At 43.4% G+C, this 19,728-nt stretch overlaps 1 protein-coding gene across 1 annotated transcript in view; it reads left to right on the forward strand.

Moving 5' to 3' along the window:
• The first annotated feature begins 7,973 nt into the window (after positions 1-7,973).
• Positions 7,974-19,728, forward strand: part of SCNN1B (sodium channel epithelial 1 subunit beta) — a 128,968-nt gene continuing 117,213 nt past the window's right edge. The window contains exon 1 of the mRNA XM_075318125.1: positions 7,974-8,021. Coding sequence (XP_075174240.1) covers positions 7,986-8,021 — 36 coding nt within the window. The 5' untranslated portion in view covers positions 7,974-7,985. The remainder of the gene's footprint in view (positions 8,022-19,728) is intronic.

Below are 19,728 nucleotides of genomic sequence, written 5' to 3' on the forward strand. Positions count from 1 at the left end.
TCATTTTGCAGTCTCTAAAAATGGGTAGAGCAGGTGCAGGGTGTGTTTCTGCAGACTCTTTACAGTTTTTTCCTTTTTCCCTTCACACATTGATTTTAAGAACGTGTTTTACAAGACCGGGTGAGTTTGCCTACCTGGGTACTGAACCCTGATGTCACCGAAGCGCACACTGATATTTATTTTTCACAGATTTTAGTCCATAAGTTACTTGGGCCATCATTAAGAAGAGAGCTCATGGCAGAGAAAGCTTACTGCTCTTTATCCACACACCTTCCTCAGTCAGCTGGCTCCCTACGTCTCACACTCCACTCCTTGTTGATTCGCTTGTTCCTGTAGTGATTTAAGAACACAAGGAGTGACAGAAGTCACTGACGTGACAGGTGTCATCGAGGTATGGTCCATATGCATTGGTAAAGGACTCCTCAACTCTAGGCCCGTTCACTGGTTTTTGGTCAGCTGCACCTGTGCGGGGATCTCCATCCGATTCCATCAGCTCAGATCTAGACTTTATCTTCAGCATACCTAGTTCATTTGACAACGGTAAAGATCTACATCCTACATACACATTTTGACTATCTTACCTACTACTACTCCACCCATCTAGAGAGGCATTAATACGTCACTTCCTCCTGTACCGATAGGAAGGGAGGGAGTGATTCAAATTTAGACTACCTCATGTTGTGTAAACCGTAGCATATCCAGTGAAAAATCAACCACCATCTTGTTCCATCTATAAAAACAAAAACTAAAAGAAATATGCATTAGAACATTTTTATAACAGACATGTTTCATAATAGTCCAGTAAATATGACATGACTGTTGCAAAAGAAAGGCCAACTTTAAAGCCTATCCAATATGTTTGCTGCGCCTTCTACGGCTGGAAAATATAATAGATATCTTCTTCCCTCCTTTATTTTTTGTTTTTGTTTTTTATGTACTAATTTGATAAAATTCACAGTTTTATAACAGCAGACAATATAATTAAACAACCAAAAAAATAACTTATACACTACTGGAGAATTTTGAAACCTTACAATAGACAACACGATTCGTATATACAGTTAGGTCCAGAAATATTTGGACAGTGACACAAGTTTTGTTATTTTAGTTGTTTACAAAAACATGTTCAGAAATACAATTATATATATATAATATGGGCTGAAAGTGCACACTCCCAGCTGCAATATGAGAGTTTTCACATCCAAATCGGAGAAAGGGTTTAGGAATTATAGCTCTGTAATGCATAGCCTCCTCTTTTTCAAGGGACCAAAAGTAATTGGACAAGGGACTCTAAGGGCTGCAATTAACTCTGAAGGTGTCTCCCTCGTTAACCTGAAATCAATGAAGTAGTTAAAAGGTCTGGGGTTGATTACAGGTGTGTGGTTTTGCATTTGGAAGCTGTTGCTGTGACCAGACAACATGCGGTCTAAGGAACTCTCAATTGAGGTGAAGCAGAACATCCTGAGGCTGAAAAAAAAGAAAAAATCCATCAGAGAGATAGCAGACATGCTTGGAGTAGCAAAATCAACAGTCGGGTACATTCTGAGAAAAAAGGAATTGACTGGTGAGCTTGGGAACTCAAAAAGGCCTGGGCGTCCACGGATGACAACAGTGGTGGATGATCGCCGCATACTTTCTTTGGTGAAGAAGAACCCGTTCACAACATCAACTGAAGTCCAGAACACTCTCAGTGAAGTAGGTGTATCTGTCTCTAAGTCAACAGTAAAGAGAAGACTCCATGAAAGTAAATACAAAGGGTTCACATCTAGATGCAAACCATTCATCAATTCCAAAAATAGACAGGCCAGAGTTAAATTTGCTGAAAAAAACCTCATGAAGCCAGCTCAGTTCTGGAAAAGTATTCTATGGACAGATGAGACCAAGATCAACCTGTACCAGAATGATGGGAAGAAAAAAGTTTGGAGAAGAAAGGGAACGGCACATGATCCAAGGTACACCACATCCTCTGTAAAACATGGTGGAGGCAACGTGATGGCATGGGCATGCATGGCTTTCAATGGCACTGGGTCACTTGTGTTTATTGATGACATAGCAGTCAAGAGTAGCCGGATGAATTCTGAAGTGTACCGGGATATACTTTCAGCCCAGATTCAGCCAAATGCCGCAAAGTTGATCGGACGGCGCTTCATAGTACAGATGGACAATGACCCCAAGCATACAGCCAAAGCTACCCAGGAGTTCATGAGTGCAAAAAAGTGGAACATTCTGCAATGGCCAAGTCAATCACCAGATCTTAACCCAATTGAGCATGCATTTCACTTGCTCAAATCCAGACTTAAGACGGAAAGACCCACAAACAAGCAAGACCTGAAGGCTGCGGCTGTAAAGGCCTGGAAAAGCATTAAGAAGGGTGAAACCCAGTGTTTGGTGATGTCCATGGGTTCCAGACTTAAGGCAGTGATTGCCTCCAAAGGATTCGCAACAAAATATTGAAAATAAAATTTTTTTTTGGGTTTGGTTTACTTGTCCAATTACTTTTGACCTCCTAAAATGTGGAGTGTTTGTAAAGAAATGTGTACAATTCCTACAATTTTTATCAGATATTTTTGTTCAAACCTTCAAATTAAACGTTACAATCTGCACTTGAATTCTGTTGTAGAGGTTTCATTTCAAATCCAATGTGGTGGCATGCAGAGCCCAACTCGCCAAAATTGTGTCACTGTCCAAATATTTCTGGACCTAACTGTATTCTGTATCTACAAAAGAAAAAACTAATTAGCATATTTTAAGAAATATAATTTTCCCTGCAAAATTAATTTAATTATTTAGATATTAGCAGGATACTATTGATAATCTCCTGTGAAATTTTGAACTCTAAGGGGCCCTTTGCACACTACGACATCGCAGGTGCGATGTTGGTGGGGTCACATCGAAAGTGACGCACTTCCGGTGTCGCTCTTGACATCGTAGTGTGTAAATCGCTTTAACTACGATTACTGAGTGCAAAAGCGTCGGTATCGTATGATCGGTGTAGTGTCGGTCATTTTCATTATTTTGGCTGCTGCGACGGTACGATGTTGTTCCTCGTTCCTGCGGCAGCACACATCGCTGTGTATGAAGTCGCAGGAGCGAGGAACATCTCCTACCTGCGTCCCGTCTGCAATGCGGAAGGAAAGAGGTGGGCGGGATGTTTACGTCCCGCTCATCTCCGCCCCTCCGCTTCTATTGGCCGCCTGCCATGTGACGTTGCTGTGATGCCACACGACCCGCCCCCTTAGGAAGGAGGCGGGTCGCCGGCCAGAGCGACGTCGCAGGGCAGGTGAGTGCATGTGAAGCTGCCGTAGCGATAATGTTCGCTACGGCAGCTATCACCATGATATCGCAGTTGTGACGGGGGCGGGGACTATCACGCTCAGCATCGCAGCATCGGCTTGCGATGTCGTAGTGTGCAAAGGGCCCCTAAGAGTTAAACAAAACCCACCCTACCAGCCGAGAAAAGCACTTATCAGTAAATAGTGAAACACACGCAGCCCTGCAAATCTCTGCTGAAACCATTTTTTTTCTTTTCTCTACTTCATCAGGTTTTTTTTTTGTTTTTTTTTTAGGAGCTGACTTAGCCCCCCACCTTTCCCTGTCACTCCCACGTCTCGCTGCGGGCAGCCAGAGTCAGGGTGGTGGTATCAGAACGGGTGGTGAAAAAAATTCCAACATTACAAATACAGGAAAGCCCATGGACAGAACTTTTATTACAGTCACAGTAAATAACCTTCACTACAGAAACATATATTACAGAAACTGTAAGATTGATGGGGTGGAATGGAAGGCATCATTAGAATGGGTGGCTTGGGACTGGAAATCACTGCAGCAAGGGGGCAAGCAGTCCGGGGTTCCCCTTCGTGTCATTAGGGAAGGTTGGGGCAGACTCGTGGGTGCAGCCCGGACTGTGGGCGGTATCTTGGGAGATCTTCTGGGGCTGATTTCTTTCCCTCTTTTGTTTTTTGCTTTTTTTTTTTAAAAAAAAAGGTGAATTACAAAGGAAAACACAGTGTATTAGTACTCCGCTGTGTAACAAACTGTCAATTTGGCCTTGGAGACCCGCTTTTTGGGCTATTAAAGGGATACTGTGATACTCTGGGAAAAGGCACACCTGGCTTCAGGTAGATCATTACTGGATCTACAGAGAGTTTACCCACATCATTAGGCCCTTTTGACTATAATGGTCTACATCAGATTCATCAGCACATGGCATAAAAAGCATCACAGTGGGGAGTGCCCGTAGGAGGCAAGTCTCCTCACACCTTTCTGGGAAATATAATTTAGTCAGGGTGAGAGTAATACCTCCTTCTCCATCATAATTTATGGCGGCCTTTAATTTATTTAACAAATCAAACCAGCAACTCCCACTGGGGCAAAAATAGCAAAATATGGCCGGGATTTATATCAGACACTTTATCAATGGAATTGGCTACAACAGTGTCAACTATAAATTTGAACGAGGCCTCTGCAATACTTCTTATTTAATCTGACCATCACGGTATAAATTTATGGGCGGTTGGCTCTGGTTTTGGGGCTTTGTACAGGAGACTGGGATGGTGGGACACGGCATCCCCTCCGGAAGTGCCCGGGCTGACCACAACGCCAACAATTCCATTGCTGGCTCTGCTTGTTTTGTTGATTAGGAGCTACGTATACAGAGTTTAGACCCTTTTGGGGCATGGGCTGTGGTGGGGGCTGCACCGACGTGTTGAAGAGGATATATTTGGGTGTGGGCTGTTCCTTGTCAGGTTCGAGGTAAGGCTCACTGCGTGTCCTAGAGGAAGGAGAGGGATCCAGGGGGAGGGGATCGGTGACTGGGGAGCGTGACGTAAGACTGGCCGGTAAGGGGTATGGGTTTGGATAACAGACCCTGAGTCTGCTCGGTTGTTCTCTGATGTAGAGGAAGCACATTGTAATTTCCTCCAGGAGTTAAAATAGGGAGGATTGGGACAGGCTTATGGCCGTAAGTCAGGTGTGGGCGGTGAGCTGCACAATTATTACAACCATCTCTCCAGTCTGTGTTTTGGTAGCCACACTGGTAACATGTGCAGCTGGCTGGGTCATATGGGGGCGGTTTCTCAATTGGTACTTCTGGATGGATAGAGGCAGGAGTGGGCAGTACAGAAAGAGTTAAGGGATTCTGGCTAGTGGGTGAGACTGCAGCATCTGTGGATAACTCCGGAATGTGTCCAGAATCAGGCTGCGAAGTGGCAACAAAACAACCTTCTCGAGTGCCCCTAAAACCATCCTCAGACTTGGGTAACCTATAGGAAATTACAACATCCCCTTGCTCATCTTCATCTTTGACCTCAATATATCTTTCTGATATCAATATCTGCATTACTCTGCCAAAGAACTTTGCATCAATCAACAAGTAATACTCTAAAAATCTCAGGGGCATGATGCACAGCTGAACTGTCTCCAGCACGTGCCCCCACCTAAGGAATGTTCACTAAATCCAACACATTCTGTGAATCCTCAGGTTTCTTAACCTTGTCTTCTCCATTCTAAACATGTTTGCTATCTTGGTGGTGTCTGGATTACACTAATTTATGACTATGCAGTGTGTGTTATAGCCCAGCCGGATCTTAAGGCCACACCTCTACACTAGCTGGCAACCCCTCAGCTAATTCTCTCCCAAACCTGGTCACAGATCTTTCTAAAAATTAGCCCACTGATCTTTCAAAAAATTGATCACAGATCTCGCTAAAAATTAGAGCACTGATCTTCCAGAGATTGGTCAAAAACTAGCCCAAAACTTTAGTCACAGATCTTCCGAAAAATTGGGGCACTGATATTCCAAAGATTGGTCAAAAATTAGCCCAAAGCCTTAGTCACAGATCTTCCTAAAGATTAGGTCACTGATCTTCCAAAAACTTCAGGAAATATCCCAAAAACTTAGTCACAGATGTTCCCAAAAATTGGGTCACTGATCTTCCAAAAACAGCAGATCACTGGTGTACCATCCCCACATCTTTAATTACAGACTGGGTTGGTTTAACTAGCTATATCCGGCCACCACCATCTTTCCTGCCCTAACAACCATCCTCTGGATCCCGTGTGACACTCTTGATCCACACCTCAGAGCTGGGATCGTGCTACTGAGCCGTCACAATCAGGTACCTTTTAACATCGATAAGGACACACAGCCCATCACTCCCTCCTCTCCAAAACCAACCACAACGGTAGTGAATACACAGTATGTAACACTTACCCGTGGGGTCGGAGGTGATCAGCCTGTTTGGAGGAGAGGGAGATCTCAGTCCACGACGTCCAAAGCATCGGTATTTCCAGGTCGGCAATGCGTCCTTGGAGGGGCTCCACGTTGGATGCGCCATCTGTCAAGGGAGAAATTTAGTTGAAGATAGCTAATGGTATCTTCGTTTAGGATATCCAAAGGCCGGTGCCGTATTAGCTGTATATCAGTGCCGATATTAATGAATCAGACAATGATCACACAAGACATGTTCTCTCCTTGAGCCAGCGTCACCAACTAAACTCATGTATTGGAAGAAACTCAATTATACAGAATACAACTTTGACCTTGAAGCTAGAACAGGGAGTAAGGAGTATTCAACTCCTTAGTTTTTCCCAGTATGCTGTAAAATACATCTGTTCATTAATTATACATTCTTTCTGAGTGAATCTACTGATAAGACTTTTGCTAATCGTCATGAAGACTTTCATTGTTTCTACATCTGTTCACTTATCCTTGGTAACCCCTTCATGACTATACAGCTTAGAATCATATTATGGGTCTGCGCGATTGCTATATAGACACATAGATAATTATGCAACTACATCTGCATTTTGATTATTACATACACAGATATTCTTATTACATTTGAACAAACAATTTATAGCTTAGGCTACCTCCACAGTAACAACAGTCATCAATCAGTAGGACATGCACCGGCCATTGCTGTGAATGACTTCAGCACATCTGCAGCCACCGGACATCACTAGTCTCTCACACTGCTCTGGGGGGATTTTGGCCCACTCTTCTTCCAGTCTCTCCCACAGTTCTTTGACTGTTGTGGGTTTCTTGGCCATAACTTTGTCACCAAGGATTTTCCAGAGGTTTTCTATTGGGTTTAGATCAGGACTCTGAGCGGTTATTTCATGGTTTTAATGCTTTAACCGTTTTGCCATGTGACAGGGGGCATTGTCCTGCATGAAAATTGCTGGCTGATTGAGTGACGAACACAAGTAAGAAACCACGTGTTGTGAAGAAGGTTCTGATCCACACTTGCATTCACTCTGCCATGTAGCTGTATGAGAGGTCCAACTCCTGCTGCAGAAAACATTCCCCAAATCATGACACTTCCTCCACCGCCTGTCACTGACTTCTTAACACACTTTTGGTTCAGTCTTTCCCCAGTTTATTGACAAACATAATGTTTCCAATCAGACCCAAATAAATTAAACTTTTTTCATCACTAAAATGAATTGTGGAAACTTCTCCTCTGTCCACACGACATGCACCTTACCAAAGGTGAGTCTAGGCTTTAAAGGTTGGAAACAACCAAAATGTCGCCACGCCACAAGTCTACTTTTTTCAATATTTTTTTTTTTTTACTGCAGAGCTGCCAGTTATTCTTTCTATTAGATAGATAGAGGGATAGATAGATAGATAAATAGATAGATAGAGGGATAGATAGATAGATAGATAGATAGAGGGATAGATAGAGGGATAGATAGATAGATAGATAGGATAGAGGGATAAATAGATAGATAGATAGATAGATAAATAGATAGATAGAGGGATAGATAGATAGATAGAGGGATAGATAGATAGATAGATAGATAGATGACATACCTCGCAACCTTTCCAGAACACAAAGTGGGATAAATTATTCAACAAATTTTGACTGCGCCATAAGCCACATCTATTTACAATTTTTTCCTGCCCTGGCAGGTGGAGATGTCAGAGGGGCGGTGGTAGACGCCGGGACTATCTGCTGTATCCAGGATGGTTGGGACTAGAGATGATTGGATCAAATCGTGGGACTCCCAGTATCCAGGTCAGTGTTACACTGTAGCTGGACGAGAGGCCCGAAAATCTATTACCTTCTGGCATCCCTGGCGCTGCATTTGGTTAGCCAGGGCTGGTGCAACATCATCTGCGTATCACGTTGCTGATTCTTTCTGTGAGGCAAAACATGTTTTTAAACAGGCAGGGAAATGTTTTACCTCACAGAAAGAATGAGCTATGATCCTGTGCTGTAATGTCTTTATACTCTTTTGCGTCCTCCCCTGCCCAGGAGCTGTGGAATGATCAAACCTTGTCTCCTGGGTCAGGGAGGAAGTGAAAAAAGCATATAGATATTACAGCACAAGATTTCAAATTATTCTTTCTTAGAGGTAAAACATTTTTGAAAAACAGGCAGGGAAATGTTTTACCTCACATCAAGAATCAGCTATGATCCTGTGCTGTAATGTCTTTATACTCTCTTTTGCATCTTCCCCTGCCCAGGAGCTGTGGTATAATAAGACCATGTCTCTGTACTGTCAGACACAGCCATTACACAGTACACAGCAGGGACACATATATAAGATTATCTCAGCACAGGAAGATTTTATTTGAACACATCCAATTGGTGACATTATTATTATTATTATTATTACAAGACCTATTGATTAAAATGTACTTTGTTTCTGGAAGAACCCATTCAAGGCCCCATCTAAAGAAAAGTTGACTTGTGGCTGGTGGGCTCACAGAAATTGGCCATTTTGTGCCCTAAGTACCTTCATTTTGTTAGTATATCATAGTTTATATTTCACATATGGCGCACACCGTGTGCTGCTGCTGATATATACTTTGGTTTAGATATAACATAAACATTTTAGTGGACACTGAGTGATAAGTGGCAGATGAGCTTCAGTTTCTGTCATCTCTTCACATTCATTGACACCAAGAACCTGTAATTACTCTTGTAATAAACACAGATTTTAAGAGAAAATAGGTCACAGTAAACTATAGCTGCGGCTGTGATTATGAAATGATATATACACTTGTAACTAAAGAATTATATCTCGGTGTTTCCATTACAAAGTGCTGCTATACCAAGTATTCCACCATGTAGCAGTATGGTGTCAGCAATCTGCAGGATGAGCACACTACTGCTATGGATTTTGAGACATACAGAAGGCTATCCTTTTCATTTTCCAGATTCAGCGCCACATGTGTCTGATATATTCTTTATCTAATATTGAAGCTCAGCCCCTATTAGACTAAGCTGCTATACCAGTCATGGCCACTGGAAAAGTCTGGCACTGTTTCTGAAAGCCTTTCTATTTGTATTCAATTCATGTGGAAATAATGGTCATCAGTTTTGTCTTTTTCATAGGAGATATCTTTGTACATTTACAGTTAGGACAATCATATAACTCATTTATACACCTAGGTTGGGAGCACATAAGTGTTTATATAAAAATATCAATTAATCCCTATCTAAGGTATATGAATCCTACCAAACAGGGCTCATGCTATGTGTTGTAGCTTCTAGTAATGCCCCTAAATAATTTAAAGTGGTTGTCCATTAATAGGACAGACCCTTCTGATTCCACTTTTTTGCCCCAGTTAAAATAAAAGTCCCTGTACTCACCTCCCGTTCTGGCACCATTCCAGCGGTGTCAGTGCTCGTGGTACCGAAGCTCACATGGAGTTGTGACATCATGCGAGTCCTGCGTCCAATCAGAGATGGCTTCTCTCTCTCCGCCTTAGAACCAAATTAGTTAACAGGAAGTGACACTGTGGCTGCCACTCACTTCCTGTTGATTTCTCATTTGGTCCGAAGGCAGAGAGAGAAGTTGGTGGTGATTGGATGTGGAGCTCACGTGACGTCACAATGTTATGTGAGCCCCAAACCGTGACTTCCTGCGCCAGAACGGAAGTCAATACAGGGTCTTTTATCTCAACTGGGCGAAACAAGTGGAATCAGAAGGGGCTGTCCTAGTAGTGGACGACCCCTTTAAAAATACAATTATTAAACGCGCATTGGAGGTATTTGCTACCACATATTGTGATAGGATCTTGGAGATTGGAATACCCTTTTAACCCCTTCAAGACCAATGACGTACTAGTACTAAATGGTGGTATCTCTGAGGTTAACGCGGGCTCCGTTTTTGGTGCATTTTAAGATGCACTCAAGATGCACTCAAGATACACCGACAAAAAAGATGCCGCATGTGAACATCGCCTTAGAGATTACCGAAACAGACTATATCTTGATTCTCTTTTATGTCTATAATTCGGAGGATTTAAGAGTTCTCATTTGGTCGGGCAGGTTCCGGAAGGTCGGATGATGGGCACAGCATTAAAAGAAAGTATTGAGAAACAGACGGCAATTCCTAGTAGAAAATTTTACTAAATTTATGCTGTGGCTTTCATGACAAGATTCCTACTAATAGATTAGGTAAAAGCCACGGGATAGGCAATTAATGTAAGATTGCTGCGATCACCATTGTTAATGAGGAGAGTAGGAGCGGACATATCATTGGTACAACCTGTGCATCTGCAAAGGGGCCCAACAGGTAAAGGGGATCATTTTTACCTCCAAAGTAGGTGGGATTGTGCATTTGTATGAGCTCTTAAGGGGGCTTTACACGCTACGATATCGTTAATATTTTATCGTCGGGGTCACGCCGTTAGTGACGCACATCGGGCGTCATTAACGATATCGCAGCGTGTGACACTTTTGTGCGACCTAAAACGATCGCAAAAGCATCCAAAATCGTTTGCCGTGGAAAGGTCGTCCTAAAACCAAAAATCGTTTAATGCTCATTCGCGATGTTGTTCCTCGTTCCTTCGTTCCTGCGGCAGCATACATCGCTATGTGTGACACCGCAGGAGCTAGGAACATCTCCTTACCTGCGTCCACCGGAAAAGGAGGAAGGAAGGAGGTGGGCGGGATGTTACGTCCCGCTCATCTCCGCCCCTCCGCTTCTATTGGATGCCTGCCATGTGACGTCGCTGTGACGCCGCACGGCCCCCCCACCTTATCAATCAGGTGGATCGTCGGCCAGAGCGACGTCGCAGGGCAGGTAAGTCTGTATGATGGGGATGTGCGATTTTGTGCGCGACGCGCAGCGATATGCCCGTGTCGCACAAAAGATGGGGCGGGTACGCACGCTAGCAATATCGGCAATGATATCATAGCGTGTAAAGCCCGCTTTAGGCTTTAAAGGGCCCCTATAGTGTCCTTACACAGGGGCCCTTTATGAACTGTGTTTGCCATTAGAGAGGGGTTCTAACGTTACTCATTCGAAAGGAGCACGAGTCTTGCTTGTCCACCACCACTATATTTCTTGTCTATGGGAATCTACTTGCCAATGTCCTTCAGTCTCATAGACACTGAATGGAGCTGCAGTGTACGTATGCCCCCTGCAAATAGGATCTATTTTTTGCATTTAATGAGTGTCCCAATAATGACACCCCGCCACAACAACCATACAATTATTACTAAACAATAGGAAACTCTTGCAATGCATTGAAGTCACGATGAGCCCTAGCTTGGATTTTGCTCTGCACTGTATCTTCTGTTGGTACCGCCTCACTGGTGTCTAATTGTAAGTGCCATACCCAAATATTACTGACATGTGTTGGCCAAAATACAAGAAGAAATGCTGGGCTGTGACGAACGGTGAAATGCGCCCACAGCCTAGTCACTCATGGAGACTTGGGCCGCCTCGGTGATGTTGGGTCAACTAGAAGTTGATGTGACATCACCAGATCTTCGAGGTCACAGAGCCCGGGGGTCACTTGATGGGGATGAGCGGACTACAATATCATGCTCAGAGGTAGAATGTACTACACAAGGTATTTGAGAAAAGTCTTCCCTATGATTTTTACAGCGATGTGGCCACTAAAGCTGAGTAGTGGACCACCCCTTTAATATTAAGATTCACAGTAATAAAAAGTCATGAGAGCTTGGCCTTCTGCGGCACCACGCTCAGAGTGAGAGGCCAATATGTGACCACTCAGGTCCTACACGCTAAAATCCCACCCTGTATATGGCTCTGGGTGAAGAATCTTCATAGGTACATCCTGCACTTCAACAGAATAAAAACAAGAAGCAAACAAAGGACCATCTCTGTGTCATAGGAGTAGCCACAACCTAAACAAGTGCCATCATGGGCCACCATTTTAATTTTTGCCACAGGATGTTTTCTTTTCTACGTACACATCTAAAGTGGACATAGGAAGCATTGTAATATCTTTGCTTTCTGCCCATGTTTGGCCTTAGGTTTCTTAGACTTCTATCCTTCTTCATGGCCCATAGCCTGCCTATTTGCCAGTGGAGCCATGTGTAGTTGTAGATTAAATCCATTGAAGTTGCTCAATGTATGACGATAGAGATGCCATGTATATGACATTGCAGTATGAACCCTAAATTGAAGTTAACCCTGGAGATTAGTGATGGGTGCATAGTAACTATTCAGGTTCGGATTATTCGTAACGAATTCCAAAGCACTAATCCAGTATTCATCATGAATAACGAACCTAATGCAAGTCAATGGAGAACCTGAGCCTTTTTCTTGTCGTGTTGAATACAGAAATAGTACTCGGTATTCGGTAAACGTTATCCAACCATAAATAGTTACTATTCACCCATCACTATTGGAGATACAAAACTAGAGTGGTTATGAATTCATAAGATTACGAGTGGGGACAGAACATCAGCTACTTAGAAATGAAGACAACAGTAGAAGGTACACTGGCCTTGTAGGACGAAGTGACCTGTTACGATTTTCAAAAATTTGATTTTTCATCAAAATTTTGGGTGTGAATCTTGACAGGCAAGGTTTACAGCATCATACACTTCTCAAGAACATTCCCCAAGATATAAACCCAATAATGGATGTGGTTATATTCCTAAGAAGAGAAGTGGAGAAAAGGAAAGTGTGAGACGACCATGAAAAATGTAGAGCCCAAAGTTGAATATAACCTCAATCTAGCTACATTATTATACTTTGACTTTTTATTGGCATATCCAGAGCAAACGACATAAAATTATTTCTCAGAGGCAGTCACAACTTTACATTTATCGTTCCTTGAAAATAAAGTTAAAAGTGGAATGACCCATTTCAATCCAACACACAAGTGCATCTCAATAAATTAGAATATCATCAGAAAGTTAGTTTATTTCAGTAACTCAATACAAAAAGTGAAATGCATATATTATATAGAGTAATTACACACAGAGGGATCTATTCCTATATATTATATAGAGTCATTACACACAGAGGGATCTATTCCTATATATTATATAGAGTCATTACACACAGGGGGATCTATTCCTATATATTATATGGAGTCATTACACACAGAGGGATCTATTCCTATATATTATATATAATCATTACACACAGGGGGATCTATTCCTATATATTATATAGAGTCATTACACACAGAGGGATCTATTCCTATATATTATATAGAGTCATTACACACAGGGGGATCTATTCCTATATATTATATAGAGTCATTACACACAGAGGGATCTATTCCTATATATTATATAGAGTCATTACACACAGAGGGATCTATTCCTATACATTATATAGAATCATTACACACAGAGGAATCTATTCCTATATATTATATAGAGTCATTACACACAGAGGGATCTATTCCTATATATTATATAGAGTCATTACACACAAAGGGATCTATTCCTATATATTATATAGAGTCATTACACCCAGAGGGATCTATATATTATATAGATTGATTACATACAGAGGGATCTATTAATATATATTATATAGAGTCATTACACACAGAGGGATCTATTTCAAGTGTTTATTTCTGTTAATGATTATGGCTTACAGCCAATGAAAACCCAAAAGTCATTATCTCCGAAAATTAGAATATTATATAAGACCAACTTAGGCTAAGTTCACATTTCCGCTAAAATCTATCAGTCACAATCCGCTGCTCTTGTAAACAGCGGAATCCGTTTAGCGGATTCCGCTGCTCCCATAGACTTGTATGAGCAGCGGATTGTGACTGATGATGCTGCGTTGCACCCTCCGCCCGACTGATCAGTCGTGGAACGACTGACCGCCGGGCGGGAGGAACGCAGCATGTAACGTTTTTTGAGCAGCGAGATCCGTCGGATTTCGCTGCGCATGCTCTCTGGCTCCCTGCACACGTCACCAGCTTTGGTTGGTTACCCGATATTTACCCTGGTTACGGTGCAAGGAGCCAGCGCTAAGCGGTGTAGGCCCGTAACCAAGGTAAATATCGGGTAACCAAGGTAAACATCGGGTGCTTTGCTGTTAAACGATATTTAGGCTGGTTACGTGTGCAGGGAGGCCGACACTTCCCCGCTCGGCCCCGCCCCCTCCCGCACTCCGCACATGTATGTACACACACACACATACACACACCTGTCCCCAGCCATGCAGACAAGCACTGCCACTGACACCCTCGTCTGGCCCCGCCCCCTGCTCGGCTCCGCCCCCTCCCGCACTTTGCATGTGCACACACACACATACATACATACATACATACATGCACATACACACACTCACTCACACATACACTCACCTGTCCCCAGCCATGCAGACCGCAGCACTTCTACTGACATCCTCAGCGCCTGGCCCCGCCCCCCGCTCGGCTCCGCCCCCTCCCGCACTTTGCATGTGCACACACATACATACATACACACACACATACATACATACATACATGCACATACACACACTCACTCACTCACAGATACACTCACCTGTCCCCAGCCATGCAGACCGCAGCACTTCCACTGACATCCTCAGCGCCTGGCCCCGCCCCCCGCTCGGCTCTGCCCCCGAACTCCGCCCCCCGCACACAACGGAATCCGACAAAGAATTCTGTTCTTTGTCATCCGTTGTACAGCGTTGAACAGCGCATCAGTCACATGCGTCAAGCGACGCATGTGACTGATATAAATCAACGGAAATGTGAACTTAGCCTGACAAATAATTTTACACTCAGAAATGTTGGCGCCTACTGAAAAGTCTGTACAGTTAATGCCCTCAATACTTGGTCGAGCTCCTTTTGCATGAATTACTGCATCAATGCAGCGTGGTATGGAGGGGATCAGCCTGTGGCACTGCTGAGGTGTTATGGAAGCCCGGGTTGCTTTGATAACAGCCTTCAGCTCATCTGCTTTGTTGGGACTGGTGTCTCTGAACTTCCTCTTGACAATTCCCCATAGATTCTCTATGGGGTTTAGGTCAGGCGAGTTTGCTGGCCAATCAAGCACAGTGATACTGTGGTTATTAAACCAGGTATTTGTACTTTTGGCAGTGTGGACAGGTGCCAAGTCCTGCTGAAAATGACATTTGCATCTCCAAAAAGCTTGTCGGTAGAGGGAAGCATGAAGTGCTCTAAAATTTCCTGGTAGATGGCTGCGCTGACTTTGGTCTTGATAAAACCCAGTGGAGCTACACCAGCAGATGACCTGGCTCCCCAAACCATCACTGATTGTGGAGACTTCACACTAGACCTCAGCAGCTTGGATTGTGGCCTCTCCACTCTTCGAAGCTCCAGACTCTGGGACCGCGATTTCCAAATGAAATGCAAAGTTTACTTTCATTTGAAAACAACACGTTGGACCACTGAGAACAGTCCAGTTCTTTTTCTCCTTGGCCCAGGTAAGACGCTTCTGGCGTTGTCTATTGGTCATGAGTGGCTTGACACAAGGAATGTGACACTTGTAGCCCATGTCTTGGATACGTCTGTGTGTGGTGGTGGATATGTCTGTGTGTGGTGGTGGATACCTCTGTGTGGTGGCTCTTGAAGCACTGACTCCAGCAGCGTCCACTCCTTGTGAATCTCCACAAATTTTTGAATGACCTTTTCTTAACAATCCTATCATGGCTGATTTTATCCTGATTGCTTGTGCACCTTTTTCTACCACACTTTTTCCTTCCACTCAACTCTCCATTAATATGCTTGGATGCAGCACTCTGTAAACAGCCAGCTTCTTTAGCAATGACCTTTTGTGGCTTACCCTCCTTGTGGAGTGTGTCAATGACTATCTTCTGGACATCTGTCAAGCCAGCAGTCTTCCCCATGATTGTGTAGCCTACTGAACAAGACTAAGGCACCATTTTAAATGCTTAGGAAGCCTTTGCAGGTGTTTTGTGATAATTATTCTATTTTTTTGAGATAATGACTTTTGGATTTTCATTGGCTGTAAGCCATAATCATCAACATTAACAGGAATAAACACTTGAAATAATATATATAATGTATAGGAATAGATCCCTCTGTGTGTAATGACTCTAGATAATATACAGAAATTGATCCCTCTGTGTGTATTTACGCTATATAATATATAGGAATACATCCCTCTGTGTGTATTTACGCTATATAATATATAGGAATACATCCCTCTGTGTGTAATGACTCTATATAATATATAGGAATACATCCTTCTGTGTGTAATGACTCTATGTAATATATGCTTTTCCCTTTTTGTATTGAATTACTGAAATAATGTAACTTTTGGTGCACGTGTATATCTCTGGGTGCCCTTTTAGAATCTGAAAAACAACAATGACCAGGGTCCTATTTGCCCCGATCATGGCTAGTTTTTGTCCATTCCAAACGTATACCTCCATATCATACTGCAAGGTAGAATAAAAAATAAGATGTCTCGTGTGAATACCCTATGTGGAGTTGTGTCCTTCTTTATATGATCTGCTCACTCATCAATAGCCCTCACTTCCTCCGTCCCATGGGCCTGCTAAACTGGTTCTTATTACAGTTATCAGCCGCCATGAGTCAGAGACCGCATACGAATAACCTTGACACTTTCCCGCAGATCAGTAGAGGTGACAGTTGTTTCTGGAGCTTAGGTATGGGATGTTTTCTTTATCATCCATACTGTAACAGTCTATACACTAGATTCCAGACAAGTAAAACAATGTGAAACAATGAGGATCATCAAAGATAGAGCTGTCGAGTACAACTGAAGCGTCATGTGTTTGTCGTTCCTCGAAGAAGTCATCTGAATGAGATTTCAAGGACTTTTCAGGATTTTTTAAATTCAATAGGTATGTTACCCCCTGGAAATCCGCTGCTGCCCCCAGTCTTTGCAGACGCTGCTATAGCAATCACTTCACCACGATGGCATGTAACCGCTGCAGCCAATCAATGGGCACAGCTATCAGCTGTAGCATTCAAGTGATGTAGTTATGAAGACACCACTGCAGCCATGTTAACAAAGACTGATTTTATAGTATCGGCCGTCATAGATCTAGCAATACAAATAATGTTTACGTAATGGGATTGAGTTTAAGGCGGGCTTTACACGTTGCGACATCGCAAGCCGATTCTGCGATGTCGCACGCGATAGTTCCCGCCCCCGTCGCAGGTACGATATCGTGTGATAGCTGGCGTAGCGAAAATTATCGCTACGCCAGCTTCACATGCACTCACCTGCCCTGCGACCGTCGCTCTGGCCGGCGACCCGCCTCCTTCCTAAGGGGCGGGTCATGCGGTGTCATAGCGACGTCACACGGCAGGCGGCCAATAGCGGCGGAGGGGCGGAGATGAGCAGGATGTAAACATCCCGCCCACCTCCGTCCTTCCGCATAGCCACCGGCGGGAGGTAAGGAGATGTTCCTTGCTCCTGCGGCTTCATACACAGCGATGTGTGCTGCCGCAGGAACGAGGAACAACATCGTACCTGTCGCGGCACCGGCATTATGGAAATTTCGGTGAATGCAACGATGATATGATAACGACGTTTTTGCGCTCGTTCATTGTATCATCTAGCATTTACACAGTACAATGTCGAAAGTGACGCCGGATGTGCGTCACTTTCGATTTGACCCCACCGACATCGCACATGCGATGTCGCAACGTGCAAAGCCACCCTAAGTCTTTTTAGATTGAGAAGAAGTTGTTGAAGTAGTGGACAACCCCTTTAAATAAACAGTTCTCTTCTTATAATTTGGTCTACCAAGTAATTGAACCCAGAACCTATATCATTGTAGGCAGCAGCTAAAGCTACGAGCCACAGACTACACTGCCAAGTACGAGGTTTATGAATACTTGAATGTGCACTGCAGCTTCTGAATACATATGCAGATTATACAGATACATAGAGACACATCTGTACATAGCAGTGCATTTCTATGTACCTGTATTCCACATGGAAAATAACAATAAGACTTTATTCTTCTTTTAAAATAACTAAAAAATAATGAAACGCAATTACAAAAATGTCATTTTTAATGCACTTTTAAAAAAATTAATAAAGATCACAAATCAACAAATACTATGGACATATTTGATGTCCCTGTAATTGTAACAGGCCTAACACAGTGATCAGATCACTTATAGTGAGCAATAAAACTCTTTTAGCTCTTTTTCTTTTTCCCTGGCTGCATTGTGACACGCCAACATTCCATATAAGGGCGTGGCTGCACATTCTTCTGAAGTTCTGGCTGCACTGTGGCTCCCCTCTCCATTCGCTTTAATGGAGGCAGGTTTTTTGGTGGATAACTGTAAAGAGTGGGGTTAAAATTTCCCCTCAAAACATAGCCTATGGCGCTCTCGGGGTCCAGAAGTCTGAGTGTGCAAAATTTTGTGGCTGTAGCTGCGACGGTGTGGATGCCAATCCCGGACACACACACACACACACACACACACACACACACACATACAGCTTTATATATTATATATATATATATATTAATTGTTTGCACATGTGTACATATATAGAGTATGAGTGTGTATACATGTGAGTGTATATGTGGCTGTACATACTGTGTATATTATATATACATACAGACAGTATATCATTTTATAGTATGCGCGTGTGCATATACACAGTGGGTGCAGAAAGTATTCATACCCCTTTCAATTTTTCACTCTGCTTCATTGCAGCCATTTGGTGAATTCAATAAAGTTCTTTTTTTTCTCATTAATGTGCACTCTGCCCCCCATCCCCCATCTTGACAGAAAAAAAACAAATGTAGAATTTTTGCAAATTTATTAAACAAGAAAAACTGAAATATCACATGGTCATAAGTATTCAGCCACTTTGCTCAGTATTGAGTAGAAGCACCTTTTCAGCTAGTACAACTATGAGTTTGCACTCTTAGGCCTGTGCCACACATCCGTGCTGCCGGCACGTGTTTGTCATTTTTTACACGTACCGGCGGCACGGAGACACTTTAACCAATGCTACCCTATTGTAGCAGGCACACACACGTAAAACCACACGGAACGTGTGTCCGTGTGCGTTTGTACGTGTGTGCGATTTTCAAAGCGCTGACATGTCAGTGTTTTCTCCGGCAGCACGGGTGTTACACGGCCCGCACCCGTACCACACGGGTGTAGTGTGGATGCGGTCCCGTGTGACACGCGCCGGAGTAAACACACATGTCAGGGAAAAAAATAAAAAACAGTAACTCACCTTCTCCAGCCCTCCTGTCTCTGCCGCTGCTGCCTCTTGCTGCCGACCGCCGCTCATTAATCTCATAGAATATTCACTTCACTGCCTGGCAGCAGCAGCAGCGGGGAGACGGGAGGGCTGGAGACCGAGGATCAGCACCACGGACAGCAGCGCGGACATCAGGAAGGACCAGGTGAGTATAATAATTACTGATTCTACGTGTGCTATCGCGGATAGCACACGTAGAACACACGTGTCACGCACGTACCAGAGACACGTACTTACCTGCACACAACACGCAGGGAAAATACGTGTCTCTCGGCACGTG

This window comes from Anomaloglossus baeobatrachus, chromosome 7 (genome assembly GCF_048569485.1).
Source record: "Anomaloglossus baeobatrachus isolate aAnoBae1 chromosome 7, aAnoBae1.hap1, whole genome shotgun sequence".
Lineage (NCBI taxonomy): Eukaryota > Metazoa > Chordata > Amphibia > Anura > Aromobatidae > Anomaloglossus > Anomaloglossus baeobatrachus.